The sequence below is a fragment of the Antrostomus carolinensis genome, unplaced genomic scaffold (genome assembly GCF_000700745.2).
Source record: "Antrostomus carolinensis isolate BGI_N321 unplaced genomic scaffold, ASM70074v2 scaffold757, whole genome shotgun sequence".
NCBI lineage: Eukaryota > Metazoa > Chordata > Aves > Caprimulgiformes > Caprimulgidae > Antrostomus > Antrostomus carolinensis.
The window spans coordinates 3,665-27,916 of record NW_010329241.1 but is presented as its reverse complement, the minus strand read 5'-3'; the positions used below and the strand labels follow the sequence as shown (position 1 = coordinate 27,916).

General features: G+C 48.3%; 1 protein-coding gene across 1 annotated transcript in view; it reads left to right on the top strand.

The window, feature by feature from the left end:
- Positions 1–21,905, top strand: part of HGD (homogentisate 1,2-dioxygenase) — a 28,399-nt gene extending 6,494 nt beyond the window's left edge. Inside the window, exons 3-14 of the mRNA XM_010172451.1 lie at positions 2,204–2,292; positions 4,010–4,115; positions 8,124–8,183; positions 8,660–8,751; positions 9,585–9,619; positions 11,466–11,545; positions 11,675–11,774; positions 14,737–14,861; positions 15,463–15,567; positions 16,750–16,876; positions 20,753–20,934; positions 21,539–21,905. Of these exons, the coding sequence (XP_010170753.1) occupies positions 2,204–2,292; positions 4,010–4,115; positions 8,124–8,183; positions 8,660–8,751; positions 9,585–9,619; positions 11,466–11,545; positions 11,675–11,774; positions 14,737–14,861; positions 15,463–15,567; positions 16,750–16,876; positions 20,753–20,934; positions 21,539–21,670 (1,233 nt within the window). The 3' untranslated portion in view covers positions 21,671–21,905. The remainder of the gene's footprint in view (positions 1–2,203; positions 2,293–4,009; positions 4,116–8,123; positions 8,184–8,659; positions 8,752–9,584; positions 9,620–11,465; positions 11,546–11,674; positions 11,775–14,736; positions 14,862–15,462; positions 15,568–16,749; positions 16,877–20,752; positions 20,935–21,538) is intronic.
- The last annotated feature ends 2,347 nt before the right edge of the window (positions 21,906–24,252 follow it).

Below are 24,252 nucleotides of genomic sequence, written 5' to 3'. Positions count from 1 at the left end.
AGAGTGAAATTAAGGTCAAACAAGGAGCTTCACCCTTCACTTTTCTGGAGTTTTATGGATCTCATCAGTTCTGATCTTCCTTTAGGGTAGTGATTGTCCTCCTGTACTCGGCACTGGTGAGGCTGCACCTTGAGTTCTGTGTTCAGTTTTGGGCTCCTCACTACAAGAAGGACATTGAGGTGCTGGAGCGTGTCCAGAGAAGGGCCATGAAGCTGGTGAAGGGTCTGGAGCACAAGTCTTAAGAGGAGCAACTGAGGGAACTGGGGTTGTTTAGGCTGGAGAAAAGGAGGCCAAGAGGAGACCTTATCGCTCTCTACAACGACCTGAAAGGAGGGTGTAGCAAGGTCTCTTCTCTCAAGTAACTAGTGATAGAACAAGAGGAAATGGCCTCAAGCTGCACCAGCATAGGTTTAGGTTGGATGTTAGGAAAAATTTCTTCACCAAAAGAATTGTCAGGCATTGGAACAGGCTGCCCAGGGAAGTGGTAGAATCACCATCCCTGGAGGTATTTAGAAGACATGTAGATGTGGTGCTTAGGGACATGGTTTAGTGGTGGACTTGGCAGTGTTAGGTTTATGGTTGGACTCAATGATCTTATGGGTCTTTTCCAACCAAAACAATTTTATGATTCTATGATGTTTTACATGCTGTGTGCCAGTGTGGGTAATAACACACAACACAAGGACACGTTAAATGTGTATATATGTCCCCTAGGTCTGCATTGCAGCCTACAGTGCACCCCCAAGAAAGACAAACAGCTGTGCTGGATCAGTCTGATGGCTCAGCTGGTGCAGGGTCCTGTTTCTGAGACTGGCTATAGCAGATGGGTGGAGAAAAAATGTAAGAAAGAGGTACCTTAAAACTGGGAGATGGACAGTGGTGGCTGCTGGTCTGAACAGGCCGTGTGCTGTGGTGGATGTGCTCCTTGTGATTTCCCAGAGTAGCACCGCTTTTGAGAGGAGGAGGATCCCTCCAGCTCCTGGCTGAGATACTCTCATCTGGACAGAATTTGGACTCGGTGTCAAACAGTTATTAGAGAAATCTGAAAATGAGTTGGACAAAAAAAAAGTCTCAGTCCCAGGGGTGGATCCTTTCTCCTCTGCAGTATTTATAAGACTGGCATCTGCAGTAGTGCTGGCTAAGATAAAAATGACAAGGGCTATTGATCCCCCTGCTTCACTGCATACCCATCCCGACACGGTGGAGTTTGAGGGCTGGAAGCTAGGTGTGTTACAACAGCTTTAGCTCTTCTCTTCAGCTGTGGCGAGATGACAGGATGCTAAACCAGACCTTGCAGGAGGGAGATGGGATATCAAATGGTCTATGACTATCCCACCAGGATATTTCCTGCAGTTCTTGGATGCCTTCACTTCTTGCTAATCTCAAACAAATAGATATTGGCCTACTTAGATCAAAATGTTTAGTTTCTCTGCTCTGAAAAGAAGGAATCTGTCCTTCAGTTATGAACTCACAAGGGCTACTAAACCTCTGTCGTACCCATGGCCGTGCAAAGGGAAAGTGCCCCTTTATGCTCCAAAGTAGGTCTGCCTCTGTGCAGAAGCCCTGCAGAAAAGCAAAGGCTCCCACATGGGTCACTCCCACTCTTGGGCAGCAAACAGCACTGACAGGAGGAAGCAGCACACCATCGAGACGCCTGCACTGGCCACCCCTCCCCTGGGCAGAGGGCAGGAGGAGAAAGGGGAATTTAGTACATGGAAGGGAAGAAACAAAGGTACAGCCACTGTGAGTCTTCATCAGCCCTCTGGAAAGCCAGCCAGACATGATGCTCCGGGGCAACTTGATGTCAAAAAATTTGTGGATAATAACGGTCTGCTCTGCAGTCTGCAAGCCCTGGGAATCATCCCCTTCTCCCTGATGCTGCTGTTGCTGACCCTGCTGAGAGCTGTCCCTTGATCTAGCAGTGGGTGCATTGCCTCAATGGCTGTGCTGAGTCCTGAGGGCACTTGTGTGGCCTCTTGCATGTGGGAATGGGGTTTGGGGTCTGGATGGTACCCGCCAGGCACCCAGCCTCAGGGGAGCAAGAAGATACGACTAGCAGGGCTGATGCACACACTCAGGAGCACAGTCCACCCCACAGCAGCAAGGTGCTGGGCACCTGCCACGGTGCACTGCTGGGGGATCCAGAGTTAAATCCCATCCTGCTGCTTCTCAGTCCTTAATTTTTCCTTCTCCTCCCATTCAGAATAACCCGCAAGTCTGCCCGTATGGCCTGTACGCTGAGCAGCTCTCAGGCTCTGCCTTCACCTGTCCCCGGCCCACGAACAAGAGGAGGTACTGTGACCCCCGGCAGTGAGCGAGCAGGTGATGGGGGGTGATGGGGGGTGCTTGGGGAGAGCACTGGGGAGCAATGGAGAGGTGCCTCTGTGCCACCCAGGTGAGTGAAAAACCTTCACAGTGCACTGGGAGAGGGACCAGGGCAGAGAACCACAGGAGAAGGAGAGGAAAGGCTTCAGGGGGGCTAGTGGCTTACAAAAATGCTGAGAAAGGGGGTGTCAGGGTGGGAAAGAAAGTGGTTTTCTGAGTGAGGTGAGGAAGGAGAGGGGATGTTCACAGAGGTTGGATGGTCCCAAGTGAGTTGTGTGTGCTGTGTGAAACAGCTTCAGGGTCTCAGCCCTGATGCTACTGCGAAAACATCACCAGTGCAACTGGCACTGGTAAGCACCTGATGGACAGTGTCAAAAATACGCCTCTGAGCAGGACTCTTGCCTTCTCCTGAGGGATGCTCCTGCATGCTGGCCAGGGCCAGATAGGCTCTAGCTCAGGCTGTAGCTATTCTGGGGCTGGCCAAAGGCTCAGACCAGAGCCAGGCACCCAGCACACTGCTCACCACTGTTCCCATCAGTGCTGAGGACAACTTGTTCCATCCCGGAGCTCTGTCCCTGTCATTGTGCTCCAGCCATGACCAGATTACAGAAGATGGGTTTCTCATTTTGCTTCTCCCATGGCAGCTTTTCTGTCCCTTCTGTTGTTCCTTCAGATGAAAGGCAAATGCATCATCTGAGCTGCCTAGCAGAGTTCTGCTCTCCGGGCTGGTGCCAGCTCATGGTGTGCGTGGGAAAGGGATGAATCATTGTTTTCTGCACGAAGATGTCCTTGATGGAAATTTTCCAGCTCTCAAGGGAGAGCTCCCTCCTCCCCTCTCCCACCCACCCAAACTGCAACTACTGCTGTTAACACGTCAAAAGCATTGGCAGCCTTGCCTAGCTCAGGCTTTCCTGATTCTGTCTGCTCTCCCACCTGATGAAAAGCCCAGCTTCAGGCTCGGCTGCACCCATGCATGGCGTGTGGATGCCAACCATGGCCATGGGAGTGGTGGGGGTGGCAAGGGCTGCAGTCACGGACACAGAGGGCAGCAAGGGAGGAGAGTGATGGTCCCAGGCAGTGATGGAGGGATGAGGGACCTCCTACAGCAGTAGGAAGCATCAGCCCACATAAAACTCTGGTCTTCACTGGGTGGGCTTGCCAGTGGTCCTATGGGTGCTGGGTCCATAGGATGCTACTTACAGTAACCACTCAAATACAGATACTGGCTGTGACCTGTCTCCTGAAATCTCCTCTGTACTTTCACTTAGGTACTGTGCTCATCCCTGTCTTATCTGAGCTGCTCTGTAGCTGTGCTTAAATAGGCTTCTTTTTTTCCCACCCCAGAGTTAGCTGTATTTCAGCCACAGATTAAATTGTGTCTTTTCTAGATATATACATATATACGTGTGTGTGTGTGTGTGAACATATGTAATTATATGTAAACACACAAATAGACATTTACTTACATATGACAGCATGTATTTGTACTTATAGCCTAGAACAAAAAGACATGTCTCTCTGGAAGTCTGTGGCTATGAGCTGGTGTTTGATAATTAATGTATTTTTTGGTCCAGTTACCAGCAATGTAAATGCTATTCATGCCTCCAGAAGCTCAATCGGCCGGCAGCACCCAGAGGGTTTAACCTGTTCCCCAGGTTAATCCAAGTCTTTTCCTTCTTTGTAGCTGGCTGTATCGGATCCTACCTTCAGTCTGCCACAAACCCTTCAAACCTCTTGAGGAGGGCCACTTGACACACAACTGGGATGAAGTTGATCCTGACCCCAACCAGGTAATGGTGCTGGAAAGAGCTCTGGTCCTGACAGGAGGACAGTCAAATATTGAGCTAACGAGGGGTGCAAAGGCAAGAGGTCTGAGAGAGCACAAGAGCTGGGTCCTGACTGCCACCCATTGTTCCTCACTTATGTGTCATTCAAGGAAGGACAGCCCTTGATGTGATGGTTGTTGCTTCCCACCTTGATGGATCCTTGTTCTGCTTCCCAGCACGGCCGCAGTGTCCCAGGGTTTGATCTGTGCTATCCAGCATCTCCGTTGGGGGCTCCTGTTGGCCACCTCTCAGACTGCTCTCTCTTTCTCTTCAGTGTCCCCCATCAAAGGCTCACCATGCCCCAGACCAGCAGACAGAACAGCAGCATGTCTCTGCCATCCATCCCCTCCTTCCCTGTGCTTTCAGAGAGTCTGCTGGCTGCCAGCCCGTTTTTCTCAGCTCTCGTGGGAAATCAAGCTTCATTTTGGAGAGTCACATGGAGATGTGGCATTTGTCTTCCTCTGTTATGGACTTGCCATCATCTTTAATCATGATTTCTTCCCTGCCAGCCCCAGAACATTTGGCTTTGCTAATATGACTCTCTCCTCCTGCTGTTCTCCTCCCAACATCATCTCATGGTCATCAGTTTTTACTCCTCTTAGGTTTTGCCCTTTGATGCATCATCATTAGCTAATTTCCAGCCTCCTGGCAGCCTCACCATTTGTCCAAATACTTGCCCACTTCTGCTGGAATATGTTTTCCAGCCACTGACCAGGGAGCAGTGACAGGCTTGTATTTACGTGCCTTTGGTTCTCCTTCCCAGATGAAGCTCCAACTAACTTCTGTTACCACCTCATGCATTCCTGATGCCCTTTCACAGCCTGCATCTACCATTACAGTTATTTATGATTACAGTAATTCCAAGATATCTGGCCCTCAAGCATCTCAAGCCATTTACATGTAGGACAACTTTTACCTAAACGAACAGCAACAAAGCTCTTGCCTACTCTCTCTCTCACGGCTTTCAATGGCAATCATCAAACCCACAGGGGTTATTTCCTAGCAGTAAGTGGGAGACATCTTCCTGATTTCCTTTTCATCCTCTCTGAAGCAGAGCCAGAGACCAGGTTCAGTTTGTTGGACAAGATCAATTCTTCCCTGTGGTGCTTTGTGTTTCACTTCAGGAGCTTTCCCCATCATCATCCATCTAAAAGGATGGCCAGATGAAGGCACCTTATGCAAAGCCCGTTGAAATCAATGGGAAAAAATATCCTTTAATGTTGCCCAAAGACAATAGCAGAATTATAAAAGGCACAGGGGACAAACCAGAAAAGGGGACAAAGGTGATGAAAAAATATGGGATAGCATCCGGGCAAGACGTGCTGAAACAGAAGAAAGCTCTCCAAACTGGAACAGAGATGACCAAGGGAAGCTCTGATTGAGAGGCAGGGAGAAAATGAACACCAATAGCAAATGTCATGTAAAAAAACCCCAAATGCATAAACTGTGGAACTTCTTGCCAGAGGATGTAGGTGAATTGAAAAAGTGATTGGACAAACCTTGAGGAGATAAGACACATAAAGTAATAGTAAGCACAGAGGTGCCATATCTCAGGAGGATCATGGATCATACAGCTGGGAAACAACATTCAAATCTTCCCTGTTTTAAGCACCTGTCACTGGCTGCTGCTGGCTGTCTTGGACTTCTCTCCTGGCTCAGGGTGCTCATTCTTCTCTTCTTGCACCAGTGAAACCCCAATGCAGCAGAGACACACCGGCTGAAGGGCCTGCAGAGCCAGGCAGTTTGCAAGCTTTTCGGAGGAGAGGGGTCAGACACTATCTTTGGCTGCGATCAATGGGCTGGATGACAAAGTGTTTTCCTGCTCTCCTTGTCCCACAGGAATGGCAACTGTGGAGATGTCCACAGGGATCAAAGTGAAAATGAGGCTGTTGTGCAGGAACTGCACTGTACTTATTACTTCACCTGTAGACTTACTGCCATCTTCCATATTCCTCAGCGAGAAAACTTGCTTCTCTATAGATCATCTTCATACCTGACATTTATTTATCTTCTTTTGCCTGTTTTCCCTCCCTCTCTCTCTCTCCCTCCGGTCTTCAGGGTCTTCTCTCTTTGTCCCTCTGCGTGTCCTTTCTGTCAGTATTTCCCAATGGTTTCTTTCAACTGGTTCCGTATTCCCAACCCTGAAGGCTTAAAACAATCATTAGAGGAACAGTTCACGTTCAGATGCTACCGCTGCCCTTCACAGCTGCCATGAAATTAACATGAGCTGGGGAAAATCCTACCGCTGGGGGTGGCAGCAGGCTCTGAAGCACCTTCTGACCATGCTTTGCATTGGCTCTGGTTGATGTCTGGAAGATTGTCTTGGAAACCAAAGGAAAACATGCTTTACGGAAGTGCAAAAGCAAAACCTGAGGTTCAGCACTATCTTAGTGGCTCATCGTGAGGTGTCAATACCTTGCAAGAGTCACATCTGATCTGCCGATGGATCCATTTGATGTCTCCATCCAGAACACACAGTTTCTCCAGCAGCTTCTTTCCCCTCCACCCAGTACCCCAGCAGTGTGACCCTGAGCAGGCACCGGCACGGAGCCCCCAAGTCTCCCAAGAAGGAAAATGTACCTCTGCCTGGCAGTGAATGGGATGGGAGGAGGAAGGGAAGAGGATGGATCCAACCCAGGTGATCCAGGGCTGCTGTGAGGCTGTGGTGGTGGGATGCCCTCATGAAGCAGATTGTTTTGGAGGGCAGAGTGGAGAGGGCCCAGCTGCAGGGCCAGGCCTGGGGTGCAGCTGATTAATTGGTGATGAGCTCCTGCTTCACCCAGATTTACTGGCAGATGCCCTCGCTGGGCACAGTTGCCTTTTTCCTCAGAAGCCAGCTCTCCAGGAGGCCCTGACAACTCACCCAAGCACCTACATTTTGATTTGAGTTTGGAAAAATTCCATGGGGCTGGGGGGAATTTAATATTTTTGTATCCCATTTCAAATTTAACTGAAATTTCACATAGTTCAAAATTTTTGAGAGCGCCAGGCACAGACACAGACACATAAACTTTGTTTTCTCAGAGCATCAGCCCAAAAATATGTCAAGAACCCCCAGGTTGGGTAGCTAAAAGCAAGAAAATGTTCTCATGGATGCCCAGAGGCACAGGCACTTTCATCTGGAGTCAAGTGTAGTGACACAGGGGACATATCTGGCAGCTGGCCACGTCAACAGCCTCCTAATTCTGGGTATTTATTTGGGTTGGTCTGCACTGAACCCCCCTGCAATGAGGGGCTCTCAGCCACTGCACCTCATTCCCAAGAGCTGCAAAGAACCTTAATATTACATTAGTGGTGATGATAAATACTTTGGACTCCTCTGGCACCTTCTGCCTCAGGATCTTGACAGGATTTGCAAGAAGTAATTAGTGCTGCTCGCAGTTCCCACTCACGCAGGTAGAGATATTTCTGCTTCGGATATGAGGACAATGAAGTGGAGCAAACAGGAGAGTTACGCTCAGGTCATAGAGGGAGCAAATTATCCAGCACTGAGTGGAGCACAAGATTGTGACAATTTGGCTGTAGAAAGCCAACTCAACTGAATTTCTTTGCTCTCAACAGTTTTGTTAGTAATAGAGGAAAAGACAGCTTTTAAATAGGATTTTTTTTTTTTTAAGCTTGGCACTACACAAGCCTGCCAAAATTTACAAAATTATTATTAAAAATGAGAAAAAAAAAAAAAAAGCTCTGTAAATCAAAAGAAACCTGTAAACCAAATAAAGCAAGGCAAAGAGGAAAGAGGAAGGAGGAAGGAGGAAAGAGGAAAGAGGAAAGAGGAAAGAGGAAAGAGGAAAGAGGAAAGAGGAAAGAGGAAAGAGGAAAGAGGAAAGAGGAAAGAGGAAAGAGGAAGCTACCTCAGCTAGCAGAGGGCAGGGAAGCGGGGGGAGAAGGGATCTACTTTCTTTTGAATTGCCATTATTTGTGTTATAACCACTGGCATCACTTTCTTGTTTTTTGTTTGCTGCAATCTAGCTGCGATGGAAACCTTTCGAGATCCCAACAGCCCCTCAGAAGAAGCTGGACTTCGTGAGCGTAAGTTGGGGTCCAGGGCATCTGGGCACCCTCCATCTCTGCTTCCCCTCAGGAAGCACACGGGATGGTCAGCATCGGGCTAACAGCAGCGGTTTTGACATCACTGGGCTTCAGAGCACCCCTGGGAGGGGAGAGGATCCCAGATTCCAACCAACTGAGAGTGGACTTGATTTTCTTCATCGCCTTTCAAGGAACTCTTCAAAAAAATAATAATAAAAAAAAGCTTAAATTTCCAGCTGCCCCCGGTCCCTGAGATGGAAAACACCAGCTTACGTGGAATATTTCAGAAACCCTTAGTATATTAAAGAAAAGTCAATGTGTTTGGCAAAAGGCCACACACAGAAAGGCTGGTAGCAGTACGGGAAGTGGGGAGAAGGGGTGATCTCCAGCAAGGGGGTGGGATGAGGGGAGGAAAGGGGGCTGGTCCCTGTCCCGCTGCCTGCTGCTCACTCCCCATGCCTTGGGTTTGCCCGCAGGGGCTGCACACCATATGCGGCGCCGGTGAGCCCAGAGGACGCAATGGCATCGCTGTCCATATTTTTGTCTGCAACATCTCCATGCTCAACAGGTCAGTGACTGCAGGCTGGCTGCCTGCGTGTCAGTGTCTGTCACCGCTGTGCTTGAGCCCAGCTGCTCCCAGTGCTGCTGTGTCTCTGTGCCTGTGGTCCTGCGTGCACAGGCGAAGGTGTTTGTGGTGTCCATGGCAGGCCTTTGTGAAGCAGGTTGTGCTCCACGGCCTAGCACTGAAGGAATGGGTGGGTAGGCACCAAGAAAACGAAGGAGCTGGACATGGGGATGCAGCAAGAGGGGATGTGTTGGATCCAGGTGCTCTTGTCCCAGGGACTGGAGCTGCTCCTCCGAGGTCAACACACATGCAGACTCTGGTGGGCATTGCTACCCCCTGCAGCAGCTCATGGGGGAAGGCAGCCCTGCTCCCCAGTTTACAATGTCTGATGCACCCATGGCCACAAAGGCAGAAGTTGGAGGAGATCCTGCTTCCAGGCCATGCACATGATCTGGAACAGGTTGGGAACAGGTTTCTCAGAGAAGCTGCAGCTGCCCCCTCCCTGGAAGTGTTCAAGGCCAGGCTGGATGAGGCTTTGAGCAACCTGGTCTAGTGGAAGGTGTCCCTGCTGATGGCAGGGGGGTTGGAACTCCATGAGCTTTAAGGTCGCTTCTAACCCAGACTGTTCTGTGGTTCTGTGATTCTGTGGTTAAACCTCCTGCCTCCTCTGCACCTGCCTATATATTGCATTCATTGACCCACAAGTCACATTTCTGGTGGTGAAGGGGAGACTTCTGCCACCTCAGTCTCGCAGCTCAAAAGTCCCCATCTGTGGTTGTGGCACATGCAAGTGCCAGGGGTTTACGGCACCTTGACCTTCCTGTTCTTTTTTTTAGATGCCTTTATAATTCAGATGGTGACTTCCTGATTGGTGAGTTGATGCTCTGGCTTTTCCTTTCCCTCCACAAGAGTCTATCTGGGTTGCCACCTGCCTGCCTCTTTGTTCCTCCAAAGCCTTGGGCCCTACAGCCAAGATTTGGAGGAGAAGATTGGCTTTACCTTCATGTCATCCAGATTTGGAGGTCCAGCAGCAGCTGGGCTCTTGGGTGGGTTGCACCACTCCCATGCAGCTCAGGGAATGACTGTCTGTGCCAGATCTCAACTTTGTTTTTGAGCACTGACCCAGCTTCCTTGGCGCGGTGCTCAGGGATCCTTCCCGAGCACTCCCCAGATTGGTGTTAGGCACACCACAGGCAGAGGTTTTCTGGAAAACATAAGTCTCAGGATTTCTGAACAGCCTACAGCTAGATGCCTTCATTGCTTCAGTCCAAGAGTATTTGGCACAGCAGCTTAGCTCCCGCGCTCTGCCAGCCTCAGGCAACCAGACTGCCATGATGCATGTTGAGGCTGGCACATAATGTGTACACAGCCTGAAAAATATTCTGAGTGGTATCAGAAGCTTGATATTTAATTGTATCTTTTTTGACCGAGGGACAGAAATGCCTTGGGGTCACCAACAGAAACATGTCCCATCAAATAGCTGTTAAATTGTTCTTGCTCACCTCCCTCACTACTGTGAAGTAAAAATGCCAGAGCAGGTTTTGTGAATCTGTTAGTTTTTCAAGTCAAAATGTGAGCTCTCCTGCACCAGGATAGTCATGGAAAATAATGCAGCTGTTAGTGAACCATTGCTTCTGCCCTCAGAGGCAGGAAGAATTCCTCATTCCCAGACACCTCACACTGCCACAGTGATGACAAGGATGGGTACGTGCACCATTTTACATGAGGATCATGAGACAGACATGTATGGCCCCAAATATATCAAGTCCCATTTATTTGAACTGTGGCACAAACCCTACATTGTGTAGTGGTTTTACTTTGCTAACAGCCAAACACAGTCACTCACTCCCTTCCCCCCTCCTAGGGAACAGGTGAAAGAATTGGAGGGGTAAGGGTACTGAGACTTTTAGGTTGAGATAAGAGCAATTTAATAATTGAAATAACACAAAACTTAAAATAATAATAATAGTAAAAATTATAATAATAAAATAATGGCAATAATAGAAAGAATAAAATACACAAATGAGTGAGACACAGTGCAGTTGCTCATCACCTGCTGACCAAGCCTGGCCCAATTCTCAGGAAACAATCCTGGAGGAGTGACAATGCTGAAACAAACCACAGTCCTGGAAGAGTGAGAACCCAAGTGAGAACCCTAGAGACCCTCATTAATATACTGTACATGACGTTGTATGATATGGAATATTCCATTGACATATCCAAATGCCAATTTGGATTACTAATTTTAATATTCCTCGGTTCCCACTCCCCCAGACCTTGCAGCTGCAGACTAGGAAAACATGAAGTCCTTGGACTTCCAGCAACAATTGAAAACATTGGCATGTTATTAATGTTTCTCTCACAACGAATCCCACGCTGAAACCAAAACACCGCACTATTCTAGCTACTAAGGAGACACCTAGCTCTGTCTCAGCTAAAAACCAGGACAGTCAAGGGACCACGAGGTGATGGATGGCCTAACCTCAGGCAGGTACTTGCTGTGGCATGGGGGCCCTGGGGCTGGTCTGGAAGCCCTCCCTCCAGTGCAGGCATCTCTCCTGCAAGGCTCTGCATGGGAGAGGGAGCCCAGCCCTGCTGTGAAGTGGGGTCAGAAAGGGCCTGTTGCTCTTCCTTGGAGCCTGGCTGCTCTGGGGGGACAGAGAAGGTGACAATTACCATGTTGCTTCAACTCCTCTGCCTGCATTTTGTTTCCACAGTGCCCCAGCAAGGGAAACTGCTCATCACAACTGAGTTTGGGAAGATGCTAGTGGAGCCCAACGAAATCTGTGTCATCCAGGTAGGGGCTGACTGTGCCTTGCCTATGGCTCAGAGCCTGACACTGGAACAAGCTGGCCTCTGCATTCAGCTGTTTGTGGTTTGTCAGCAAAGTCCTGGGAGGATCCTAGTATCTTCCTTTATTTTCCAGCAAGGAATGCGTTTCAGTGTGGAGGTGTTTGGAGAGACCAGAGGCTACATCCTGGAGGTGTACGGGGCACACTTTGAGCTGCCTGACCTGGGACCCATTGGTAACAATCTCCCATTGGACTTACAATGCATTTCATGGGGACAGGCATGAATTGCAAGCCCCTATCCAGCTTTTTATATCCTATGTAACACACCCTCCCATGTACATGCTCCTTCACAAAGATGCTTTCCATCCCAGCACGGTTATTCCCTGGCAGAGCAAGCATCCTCCCAAAAAACGTGTCAGCCCAGTCATGCCGAGATTCCCCTGGCACTGAAGGGACCATTTCTCTCCCATGCCCTTTTCCACTTTCTCTCTTCCCTTCTGGTCTGGGAGTCCCCATCTGCTGGCTCTGAACCTGTTCCTAACAAAAGAAACTCAAAAGACCATCATCACTGATGCCTCTTACTTACAGAAATGGCATAAACTGGAGTGACATCAGAGAATTCACCCAGCAAAAGGAAAAGCAGATTTCAGAGGCAACAGATATTTTTGAAGCCCCATTTTAGATTTAATTAAGCGGTGTTTTCCCTTTACCTCTGTTAACAGAGGCACCTTAGAGCTCTGAAGCCTAGAGTGCCTTAGTGTCAGAAACTGTTCCCCTTGGAGAATTAGAAACCAATAAAATGAGCAGCACAGGACTTGGATCGGCAACACATTCACATCTCCGTGTTGTGCTGCCAGGGTGGATCTGCTTTCACTGAGCACAGGTCTAGCTCTCATAAATCACAGGTCCTCTCTGCCAGCTGCCTTCTGGTCTGTGCAATGTCACAGGCCGTGAAGGCACAGCCTCTTGCTGACATGACAAAGATACTGCACAGCACCTGAAGCCCTGCTGTCTCCACTGTGATTTCCCAGCCACCTTTCTGGAGGTGCTCAGCTCAGGTTATTTCACCTTCCTTATCCCTGGACTACTTGCCTCCAATATATTCTTGCTGAGAACACCACCTCCTGGTTTCTGCTATTAAGATTGTCCCAGGGAAGGGAAGTGAAACTTCCCTTTTAACAGCTAAAATAACTACAACCAGTACCAATAGTTCTTCACTTTCAGATTGGTGTTTTGGGGTTGGTTGTTTTTCATTTTAGGTTGGGTTGGGTTTTTTTCCCCACTAGACTGGGCTTTTTTTATAGCTCTCAGTAAGATCAAAAGGATTGGCCATGAAAGTGAAGCCAGTCATTCTTGCGATGGGGAACCCACCCAATTTGCAGCTGTTCAATGGGACCCCACTTCAGCATCTCTCCCGAATGATGTGCTGGGCACATCTCTTTCCACATTAAGCCTACAGTGATTTTTCTGCAGCTTTCCTTTCAGCCAGCTGAGGTTACCTGCCTTCACCCACTTCTTCTCTGTGCCTGCTCCTCTTATTGATATTGTTGCCCCAGCCTGTTTGTAAGAGGTTTTCCCATTAGGTAGTTTTTCAGACACTGTTGGACTGGGTTTCAGTTTTGGGTTGTTTTTTTCAGTCTTCAGAAAGCAGGAATCTAAGATTTACTTTCTGGAGTAAAGAAAATGAGCGCACTTGCCTGTAAACCTTTTCAGGAGGTGGTAATTATAAGAGCTCCTCTTCTCTCCACCTACCCGCTTTCCCCTCAGAGACCAAGATCCTTTGTATTTCTGTCTTATCTTATTCTAACTTCACTTTTCACTTGAAAAATGACAGCTGGAGAAAAGTACTGACTGTTAAACCTTAGCAGCAGGCAGTAATATCTGCATATTTATCCAAGAAATTCAAAACCACTTTCTAACAACAATACTAATGAGAAGAAGAAGAATGCTTCAGCACCTGTATGGTGCTTTGCACGTTGGAAATGCACTCCTCACGCTAACCAATGCCTCAGCATGCCCAGAGTTTGTAGGTATCACTAGCTCTTGTTTTATTACTCTTTTTGCAAGCATTCAGAAAGGTATTTGCCCTGCTCATGCTATGCCTTGTAACTTCTGAGCGGAGAATGGATCAAGAGCAGCCCTGAGGAGAAGGACTTGAGGGTGCTGGTGGACAAGAAGCTCAATATGAGCCAGCAATGTGCACTCACAGCCCAGAAGGCCAACCATGTCCTGGGCTGCATCAAGAGAAGCTTGGGCATCAGGTCGATGGAGGGGATTCTGCCCCTCTACTCTGCTCTGGTGAGAACCCATCTGGAGTGCTTTGTCCAGCTCTGGAGCCCCCAACATAAGAAAGACATGGACCAGTTAGAACAAGTCCAGAGAAGGGCCACCAAGATGATCCGAGGGCTGGAGCACCTCTCCTATGAGGACAGGCTGAGAGAGTTGGGGTTGTTCAGCCTGAAGAAGAGAAGGCTCTGGGGAGACCTTCTAGCGGCCTCCCAGTACCTGAAGGGGCTCCAGGAAGGCTGGGGAGGGACTTTTGACAAGGGCAGGGAGTGATAGAACAAGGGGTAATGGCTTTAAACTGGAAGAGGGGAGATTTAGATGAGATATGAGGAAGAAATTCTTTCCTGTGAGGGTGGTCAGACACTGGCCCAAGTTGCCCAGAGAAGCTGGGGCTGCCGCCTCCCTGGAAGTGTTCAAGGCCAGGTTGGATGAGGCTTTGAGCAACCTGGTCTAGTGGAAGGTGTCCCTGCCATGGCAGGGGGGTTGGAACTAGTTGAGCTTTAAGGTCCCTTCCAATCCAGACCACTCTGTGATTCTGCGTGGCTAAGTGTCCAACCAGCAGGACATGCAGGAACAGAGAGCAATTCACCCTCTGGTTTTTTTGCTTAGTTCCTAGTTGTTACATGCCTTCAATTGAGGATGACGTATTAATCTTGTTCAGAAGGCAACTGAGGGAGACCTGTCTTAGTCACATAAGGGGAGCATGGACTTAAATGACAGGATGTATTACAACTACTCGCTCGTAGAAGCAGAAGAAGTACAGAAGTACTATTTCAGCTTTCATGGTGGGCCACAAAGCAGTAAGGTCATTCAAAATGCAGAAGGGTACCCATGAAGCCAGGAAATTGCACCGGATTCTCACTTTGCTAGCAGCTTGCCCAAAGAGCTCTGGCATCTCTTTCTTCCGCAGGAGCCAATGGCCTGGCCAACCCCCGTGACTTCTTGGTGCCCGTTGCGTGGTATGAAGACCGCAAAGTGCCGGGGGGCTACACAGTGATCAGCAAGTACCAGGGCAAGCTGTTTGCAGCCCAGCAGGTGAGGATGCCCCAGGAGAACAGGTAATGCTGAAGCACAGCGACTGCCAGTGCATGGCCTGGGATATGCAACTCAGTAGAGTGCACATAGTCTCAGGAGGTCCTGCTGGGTTAAGCAGAGCAGGACCAAGCCCTTGCCTTGTTGGGTCATTCATCTTCCCAGCTGAGGTTCCTCAGTCTGGTAAAAAGTGTTTGTGACGACCTGGTTGCCCAAAGACTCAACTATGGTCTTTGCCTTGCTGCTTCCACATGTCTACAGTGACAGAGTAGAAAAGAGGAGCTGGAGCTGCTGTGAAAAGCCAGAGTTTCCTTACCAGAGAACCAGTGGTGCAGTTGGCCTTGTTCAAGCATTACCCAGGCACTCAAAAGCCCTTAGAGACCAAACCCTGGAAGGAGGGCTGAGGCTAACGATGTGGAAATGCTGAGGAAAACCACATCCTTGCAACGTCAGGCTGTGCCTAAAGGGTTTTTTGCTCCAGGCTGCTGGTGTACCTCTCACCAGCATGAAACCCATTTTTAATTTGGGAAAGAGCAGCACCCTGCATACGTGCAGCAAGTAGGAAGGCTGTGTATGGTAACCCTCTGTCTCTTTGCTTTGGTAGGATTTCTCCCCCTTCAATGTTGTAGCCTGGCATGGGAACTACACACCGTACAAATACCATCTGGAGAAATTCATGGTCATTAATTCTGTTGCTTTTGACCACGCGGTAAGTTCTGAAGCCGGGCAAGGCAGCACAATGCTGCGTGGATGCTGTACCATCCAAACCCACCCTGAGCTCCAAGGGCTCAGTGCCTGTTAAAAAATATATTGTGCTCTAAGAAACAGTGTGAAATCTCTCGCGCTGCTTTCCCTGGGCCCAAACCAAGCTCTTGTGGAGAAAGGCAACCTCCTTTGTGCTACAAAGACGTAACTGGAGGTTGGTCAACTTCTTAAACAGCTTTATGCAGCTTAGTATAGAATTTCTGCATCCTGGAGGAGGGCTGAATACTGAAGCCAACACACACTGTGCAACTCAGCAAAAAGACTTTTGCTTCAAATTCTTACCTTGATTTATTTCTTGCAGTTGCACAGACTCCTTCCACTGGTTCCTCTGAGCCTAGCACTGAAATCCATTTGAAGAGCTGGCAGCTTTCATTACAATAATTTCTAGATCTTATGGAAAATAACTAAAGCCAAAACTAATGTGAGCAGCTCTTCTAAAAAGGAAACCAGCCCAGTGGGAGAGGTGCCTGCAGCGATGCCATCTCTTGGCGCTGCTTCTGCAAGTGGGTGTGCAGGGAGACGAGCATTTCTAGTGAGACAATCAACAGAAAGTATTGTTTAAACTCCAGAAAAACCTGCCAATAGAAGGATGGTTTTGGGATCAAAGCCCAGAAAATCACTTTACTGGAAGAGACTTCAAAAATCTTTGAAGCAAGCCACAATTTCTCTTCAGTTTGTTTTCCCTGTTTGTAAACTAACGGGGCTGTGAGGCTAAATGTCTCCAGCAGAATGTTCCTGTCCTCTGTAACCACAGCTAAGGAAGAGGTACAGGTTTGTGGTAGAAGAAATGCTGGAGACTGCTCCTGGAATTACAATACCCCATCCCTCTCCTGCATCTGCGCTTCTGGTTCCAAGGGCATCATGGCTGAGTCAGGGAAGGCTCTGCAAAGCTGCTCAAAGGAAGAACCATCCAGTCCCATCTCTCTACCCCCATGTTCAGCATGGGATTGAGATGCTGGGAGCTGTCACACACGGTCACAAATCTCATCCACATCACCAGGTGCAGGTGATCAAAGCATTTAGGCAAGGGAGAGGCTGTGTCAGTCAGGTGTACCGGCTGGATGACCTGAGCCGACAGCTCTGAGCCCTGCTCTGTTTCATGCTTTTTGTTTTGCTTTTTTTTCAGGATCCTTCTATCTTCACTGTCCTGACAGCCAAGTCAACCCGTCCTGGAGTGGCACTTGCTGACTTTGTCATATTCCCCCCACGATGGGGGGTAGCTAACAACACCTTCCGGCCACCATACTACCACCGTATGTCTGCTCTTTGTTGCTTGTGCTTGAGTAGATGATTGCAGAAAAAAATCAAGCCTCCATTGATTTGAGAGCACACACAGGGATGAAGCAGTTTGATTTGTTGCCCTTGGCACAGTGAGAGTCAGCTTCTTGGAGTCAGTCAGTCCTCCCTGGAAAATGAACAAAGGCAAAGATGTTCCTATTTAGAGCACCTCAGGAAAACTCAGAGGTGATGGGCTGGTTGTGGCTGCATAGATGGATTTGTCTGTACTCAAGGGGCTTCCATGGAGACCGGGTGCATATTGAACTTGGCATTGCATAAATGCATCAGAAATTGGCCTGTCGTCCAGCCATGAATTGCTTAATATCTCATTAGAGTACATAAAGAACAGGAGAAAGGAAAATATGGTATCACAGGTGGTGAGAAGCACAGAGGGATGTAGAGCTGCCCAAGGCCACCCATAGGGCAAGATCAGAATGACAGCAAAAGAGTGAATTGCCTCTCCTGAGCCCTTCTTCACCATCTGCACAGTGATGGAGGTACCTCTGGCATTTAAGAAGCCAGAAATTAGGAACTGGGCTTCTTCTCAGGCAGAGAGTTGGTTGATGTTTTTAGGATTTGTTTGCCATCACCAGAGCTGGTTTCTTTTGGGCAGTTTTCCAGTTTTGTCTTGGCAGAGCAAGGCCACATGTTGCATCGAATGGATGCTAGAAATCCAGTTCCCCAGACAGGACTGCCTTTCCAGGGTGGGGATGAGGCACCCTGCTCTGTGAGACTGAGGGGGAAGCTTGCCCATCCTGCACCCCTTCTGTCAACAGCTAAAAGGTCCCATCTCAGAAGCTCTCAAGGTCACACTATGGTCACTTTGAAGTGCTGAGAAGGTTTCTGCACACTTACTAACCACAGTTTAATAGCCAGCTCCTCCTGCTACTTAGACGTATTTCCAAGAGTCTTGGATGCTGGCAGAAATTAGTGGCACTTGCAAGCACAGTAGGCAGCTGTGCACCCATCTGAGTACATCTCACAGGCAAAGTCCTGCCCTGTCATTCTGTTTTCATTCACAACAAAGAGGGTGACATGTAAACATGTCTCCTGTCCAGCTAGGATTGTGCCAAGTTGCTCTTATTAGACCCTACAAGGTGAGACACACTGACAGTTAGCCACAGTTAAGTTGGTGCTCATCAGCAGAGCTGTGCTAACTTTCCACAGGTGCCTTGTGAGCCGTAACAAACATGAAGTTGTTCAACCTTGCTTCGTCTGTGGTAAAAGACGGCTGAAATAACTCTCATTCTCTTGTCCTTGTTGTGATCTAACAGTACCCAGGCAGACAGCTACCACAGCTACTCACTTGACCACAGTACCTCGGCCATAGTGCTTGAGCACTAAATTAATGATGAGCAGGTTGTTTGTCTACTCTATCCCAGCCATGGAGGGGCAGAGCTTGGGTGGGTAAGGTAGACACTGCAACAGTCAGTTATCAAGACACTGTGCACGTTATTTCCCTCTGAAATTAGTTCAGTGATGAGAATCTTGTACCATTAAGAGAGGCGTAAGAGGACAGAGCAACTGTAGGGCAGGAGCAGCACAAGTTCAGTTCTCCTCTCTCCAAGTATTTGACAGGAGGTCTATTTTGCTTGCCAGCGATCCCCTGTTGCCTCCTCTTCTCAGATACAGTGGAAAGTCTGTGTTCAGAAAATTTTGGTGCGCTCAGAGTCACGGTTTTCATCTTGCATTAGCTTTGCCCTAAGTATAAATAAGGCGATGATGGTCCAAAAATATTCCCCCTAGATACCATAACAATTTCATATACAAAGGTGGCTGTGCAGCTCAGAAATGTTGCCTTCACCTTTCTACATCCTTGGAGGCTGTGAATTACTCCTAGGGTCTTTGGACCACAGGTTGAAAAATGTCTGATGCAGTTTTTACACTGTGGGCATATATTGCATCTGTGTCTAAGAAAGGGCGGGTGTCAGGAGGATGGGGCCAGACTCTTCTCAGTGGTGTCCAGTGACAGGACAAGGGGCAATGGGCACAAACTGGAAAACAGGAGGTTCAACCCAATCATAAGGAAAAACTTATTTACTGTGAGGATAAGAGCACTGGAACAGGCTGCCCAGAGAGGTTATGGAGTCTCCATCTCTGGAGACATTCAAAACCCACCTGGACGTGTTCCTGTGTGATCTATTTTAGGTGATCCTGCTCTAGCAGGGGGGTTGGAGTAGATGATCTTCAGAGGTTTCTTTCAACCCCAACCATTCTGTGATTCTCATTATGGCCAGCCTAATGTCTACTGGCCACATAGGGATTTTAACTTCACAACATCCTGCTTGGAGAAGACAATGCTATTTTACCAATAGGGAATGGAGGCACACCTAAGTTGTTGGGGATCACGTAGGAAATTGGTGAACGAATAAGAAACTGGACTCAGCTCAACTCTTAAGTCCCAGCCTGGTTTCTTACTCACCTGCCCATTCTTCCCAAGTGATGTTACAAGTCCTGTTGCAGACACATTGGCAATCCAGCTCTTGGGCTCCGCAGAGCAATCTGAACGTGCCAAGCACAGTACATAAGCAGGTTCAATGAAAAGCCCCTTACAATCCAGTCTTACACGAGGCACTGACAACTTGGGATGAAAATTAATGAATGTTTGCACATGTATATAGGCCAGCTCTGCTTTGAGCTAAATTAGTTTCGTTGTTAAACATTTCAGAGCCTGGATTGTACTTAACGAAGACTGAAGTAGTGGTTAAAAAGAGCTATATTTAACGGAGCTACAGAAGCGTGTCCTGGTTTTGCAAACCTGACTGCTAAGCAGAAAGTTGCCATGTTGTTTAGTCCCATCAGGTCTGTTAAAGCTGAAAGCTTGTGAAGGCAAATGCTAAAGGACTTCCCTTACAGGGAGTGTAACTCAGCAAGTACTTGAATGATTAGATACAGCCAGCCTTACCTAAGTTAGTGGTACATTACTCCATGGGTTTCAGAGAGTCTACCTGAAATATTCTTCCTCAGGGAAGGACAGAATTTGGCTCCTTGTCTTTGGGCATACAGTGGCTCTTGAGAAATAGGTAGACAAAGCACGAATCAAAAGCATAAGGTACTGAAGCACCTGGCTGGAGTGGAGATGGTAGAAGAATATTGCATAAAATTATTTCATGCTAATAACCTGGGACAGCAAACCAGGCTCTCTCACCAGGCTGTTGGCCAGGCATTTTGTGCCTACAACACAGAGATGATTACACAGAACTTCCTTTCCAGTGCCTCAAGATCTCTAATCCAGGCCTGTAAATATCATTCAGTCCATATGCAGGTGTAGTACTTACACAGCTCAAGGTGGGAGGAAAAGCACAGGTCTACCAACATCAATGCACCTTCATTAGGGAGCTCTGTTTCTGAATCCAGATAATTAAGAGTCGAACAGGAGTTGATGTTGATAGGACAAGGGGTGATGGTTTTAAACTAAAAGAGAGGAGAGTTAGACTAGATGTAAGGAAGACATTTTTTCCCATCAGGGTGGTGAAACACTGACACAGGTTGGCCAGAGAGGTGGTAGAAGCCCCATCCCTGGAAACATTCAAGGTCAGGCTGGACGGGGCTCTGAGCAATCTAATCTAGTGGAAGATGTCCCTGCTCACTGCAGGGGGTTTGGACTAGATGGCCTTTAAAGGTCCCTTCCAACCCAAACTATTCTATGATTCTATGAATAAAACTGGTATAGATTTACAAGCATCACCTGCAGGATCCCCAATGTCCTCTCATGTGATACCCTACTTAGGAACTGCCACTTCACCCGCTGCCCAGCCCAGCTTAGCTCCTGGGTTTCAAGGAGCCCACAGCCCAGCAGTGATGCCTCCAAATCACACTGCAGTACAACCTCTTCTCTATGCCTCCTGCAGGGAACTGCATGAGTGAGTTCATGGGGCTCATCAAAGGCCACTATGAAGCAAAGGAGGAAGGCTTCCAGCCTGGAGGAGCCAGCTTGCACAGCATGATGACTCCTCACGGGCCAGATGCTGACTGTTTTGAGAAGGCGAGCAAAGCCAAGCTGGAGCCTGAGAGGGTTGCAGAAGGGACCATGGTAAGGAGCCAAAGGAGCTAGTAAGATTTTGAATACAGCGTGGCATAGTGCCGCTGTGCCAATCTCAAAGTACCGCCTAGCTTCTTGCTGGCACGTTGGAAAAGTATTTGGACCGAACTGCCGCAGCATTCACCTCCCTTACTGATCAGCACCGTTCAACTCCTGGGAGCTCCCCAGGAGACATGTGCTGTCAGGCAGCTTTGATCGTCTGCCCACATAAATTGTTGCCTGAGCAGGAAGCTGGGAATTTTCATGCTGATTAATTTAATTTTTGTCTTAGTCTATGGACAGAGATGCGAAACCCTTGACTGTCCTCCTTTTTCCACCCCCTAAAATCTAATGATGATCATCAATAGACCTTGAACTAGAGCTTTTGGAACAACCTGGCTTTCCTGGGCATGCAGGGAGTCCAAAGCCACTCCTGAGACCTGGTTAATACCAGCATTGCAATGCCACCTCTGAAGAGCTTTCTGATTGGGCTGGAAGCAGAACTTGGCAGTGCTGGACTATGTGTACAGCTCCTGTTTGTGGTAGAGCAGAGCCACCTTGCTTGGATTTAAACTCTCACTCTCTTATCCTAACCTACCTTCCCTCTTCCCAACAGGCCTTCATGTTTGAATCGTCCCTCAGTCTGGCTGTCACCAAATGGGGCCTCCAGACCTCCAACCGCCTAGATAAAAACTACTACAAGTGCTGGGAACCTCTGAAAAGCCATTTCAACCCTAAGTGCAAGTAAAAAGAAGTATTTGTTGCTCACAATCCATGAGTGAAGGCGGGGAAATCCAGCATACCTACATGTGGTGGCACAGTCGACTCAGGCAACGCAGAGTGCTCCAGCACAGAATGTCATTTCCAGCAGCCACTGAGCCATGAAAATGATCATCTCTATGTAACTTGGGAAATGTAGTTAAAAACCACCGTTATTCTTTCGCGTATCCAATTAAAGCTTTCTTGGTGACAGGCTGAAGCTGAAGTATTTGCACAGCTCTCCCCATGTGTAGTTGGTGTGTATGTTGTACCTTGTGTGGACAGGAGGTGACAGCCACACCCATTCACAGGGCCTCTTGAAAACACCACCCGGTGTGTCTGTCACAGGCAGAAGCTAGGGATCAACAAAGCTAGGGATCAACAAAGCTAGGTAGAAGCTAGGATCTGTCTGCAGGGGAAGAGCTTTACATAGCTGAAGGCGCTACCAGAGCTAAGTCTCCTGTTGGAGCAGGCCACTTCAACCTGCTGATCTCTGGAGGGTCACCCAGGTAAGACTTGATTGTCTGAAAAGTAGACCTTAAATTAGAAAAGGTTGGAGAATCCAAAGTGCTTCACCGCTAAGTGAGGGAAAGTTTCCTTTCCAACCCCATGCTCTGGCCGTCAACATTGACTTGTTTGTCAGCACTTGACAAATTCGCTCCTTAGTTAAGTGCTAATTTGCAGCGTAGCAAATGTAAAAGGGCTTGTTGGGCCAGTCCAGGCATTTGTTCCTGGGAAGGTACCTGGAAGAAAGCTCAATCAAATACAGGCAACATTGTGGAGGACCTCAAAATTCATTGGAGTATGCAAGCTCACCACCCAGGTGGTGAGTTCCACAGGGTGGAGGCAGAAAGCAAAACCCCAGGTAGGGGGAGAACCAGGAGCACAGCCCAGGCACCCCAGACCTCAGGCCTGCACTCTATCACGTACCCTCCTGAAGCAGTTACTACACTTGGTGCCATCAGCATCTACGTTTCTTACTTCCCAAGAGACACAATCCGCAATTTTCCAAAAGAGAAGGAAATGTAGAGCTGCGACACCTAACTTCAGTCACTTACATCCATCACCGGTTTTGGATCTGCACCAGATCCCTGGGGAAAAAATAGCATCAGCTTTGAGCAAAGTATTACATTATAAAACCTACAGGGAGATGTTTGCTCTAAAATAGCCAGCTCAGAAAAGGACGTCCAGGAGAATCAATTTGCCAGAGAAGCTGATTTAATCAGACTGATCCAGGGAGAAGCGAGGTTTAAATGTTTCACAGGCAGAGGGGAAAAGCTTGTTTTCTGTTTGGGACCTGAATTATCATCCAGTGACCTGCAGGCTTGGGTTTTTCCTGCTGTAGACTCATCACTGAAGCAGACACAGGTGGTAACACATCAGTCAAGGGTAAAATTCCACGAGACACTTTCACTCCCCTGTCTTCACCTTACACTTCTGAGTGGAAAGTCCCCTTTCCTTCCTCTACACACCCAAGCACTGCTGCCTCCAAACCACCAACCCCACCTCCAGCAGCACAGCACATTCACTCCTTGCAAGAAAATAGCTTGTCGAGTTCTGCAAATGATGAGAGAGAGAAGTAGGGCAGCTTTTCCCCAAGCACCACACTCAAATCTGCAGGGACGTAGCATCAGACACTCTCGTCTGCGAAGGAAAGGGCTGCGGCAGGTGCCGCAAGCATCAATCCGAGGCTGGCCTAGAAGACTAGAGGCACCACCCTCATCTACAACCCACCCCCAACCGTTTGCACAACTGGCCTGAAACAAATACAGCTGCAAGGGAGAATTTACATGTGTGGCAACTCAAGTTCCAATTAGCTGAGGAAATGGGTCCTGGGAGATCAAATTAGTTTGTGGCAGCAGGAAGACAGTTGATTTAGCACAGTCAGACAAGCAATTATTTCTTTTTTTTCCCTAAATACCACTTTCTCCATGCATTGATGCCTCTCTCTCTGCACTGACCCACAGCTGTACCCTGTAATAGCATTTGTGACAGTCTTTTAGAAGCTGTTCTGCAGAGAGAAGAATCCAGCCTTGCTTTAGTTAAGCCAGCAGAGGAACAAGCTGCACAGACAAGCGCAAGAGGGTTGCTGGGAACACGCAGGGGATCGCAAAAGCAGGACACGGCCTGGCACAGCTGCTGCACACAGCATTACTGCCAACTCCCCGCTGCCTCAATGTGTCATGACCTAGACAGGAAAGGGACCCAGACTACAACAGGAATCACTTTAAGAAAAAAAAGTCTTTAAAAAAAAAAATCAGGAAACACATTTTTACCGTGAGCATGACTGAGAACTGCCACAAATTGCCCTGAGAGGCTGTGGAGTCTCCATCGCTGCAGACACTCAAAAGCCATCTGCACACAGTCCTGGCCAACCAGCTCTAGGTGGCCCAGCTTGAGCAGGGGCTTGGACCAGATGACCTCCTGAGGTCTCTTCCAACCTCAACCATCCTGTGATTCTGCAAAAAAGCTTACCAGCTCACTCTGATGGAGAGGGACTGCAAATAGCCCACAGTGACATCCAAATTGCACAGGAAAGCGACTTAGCAGAACTGCTCTTGCTGACTTCAC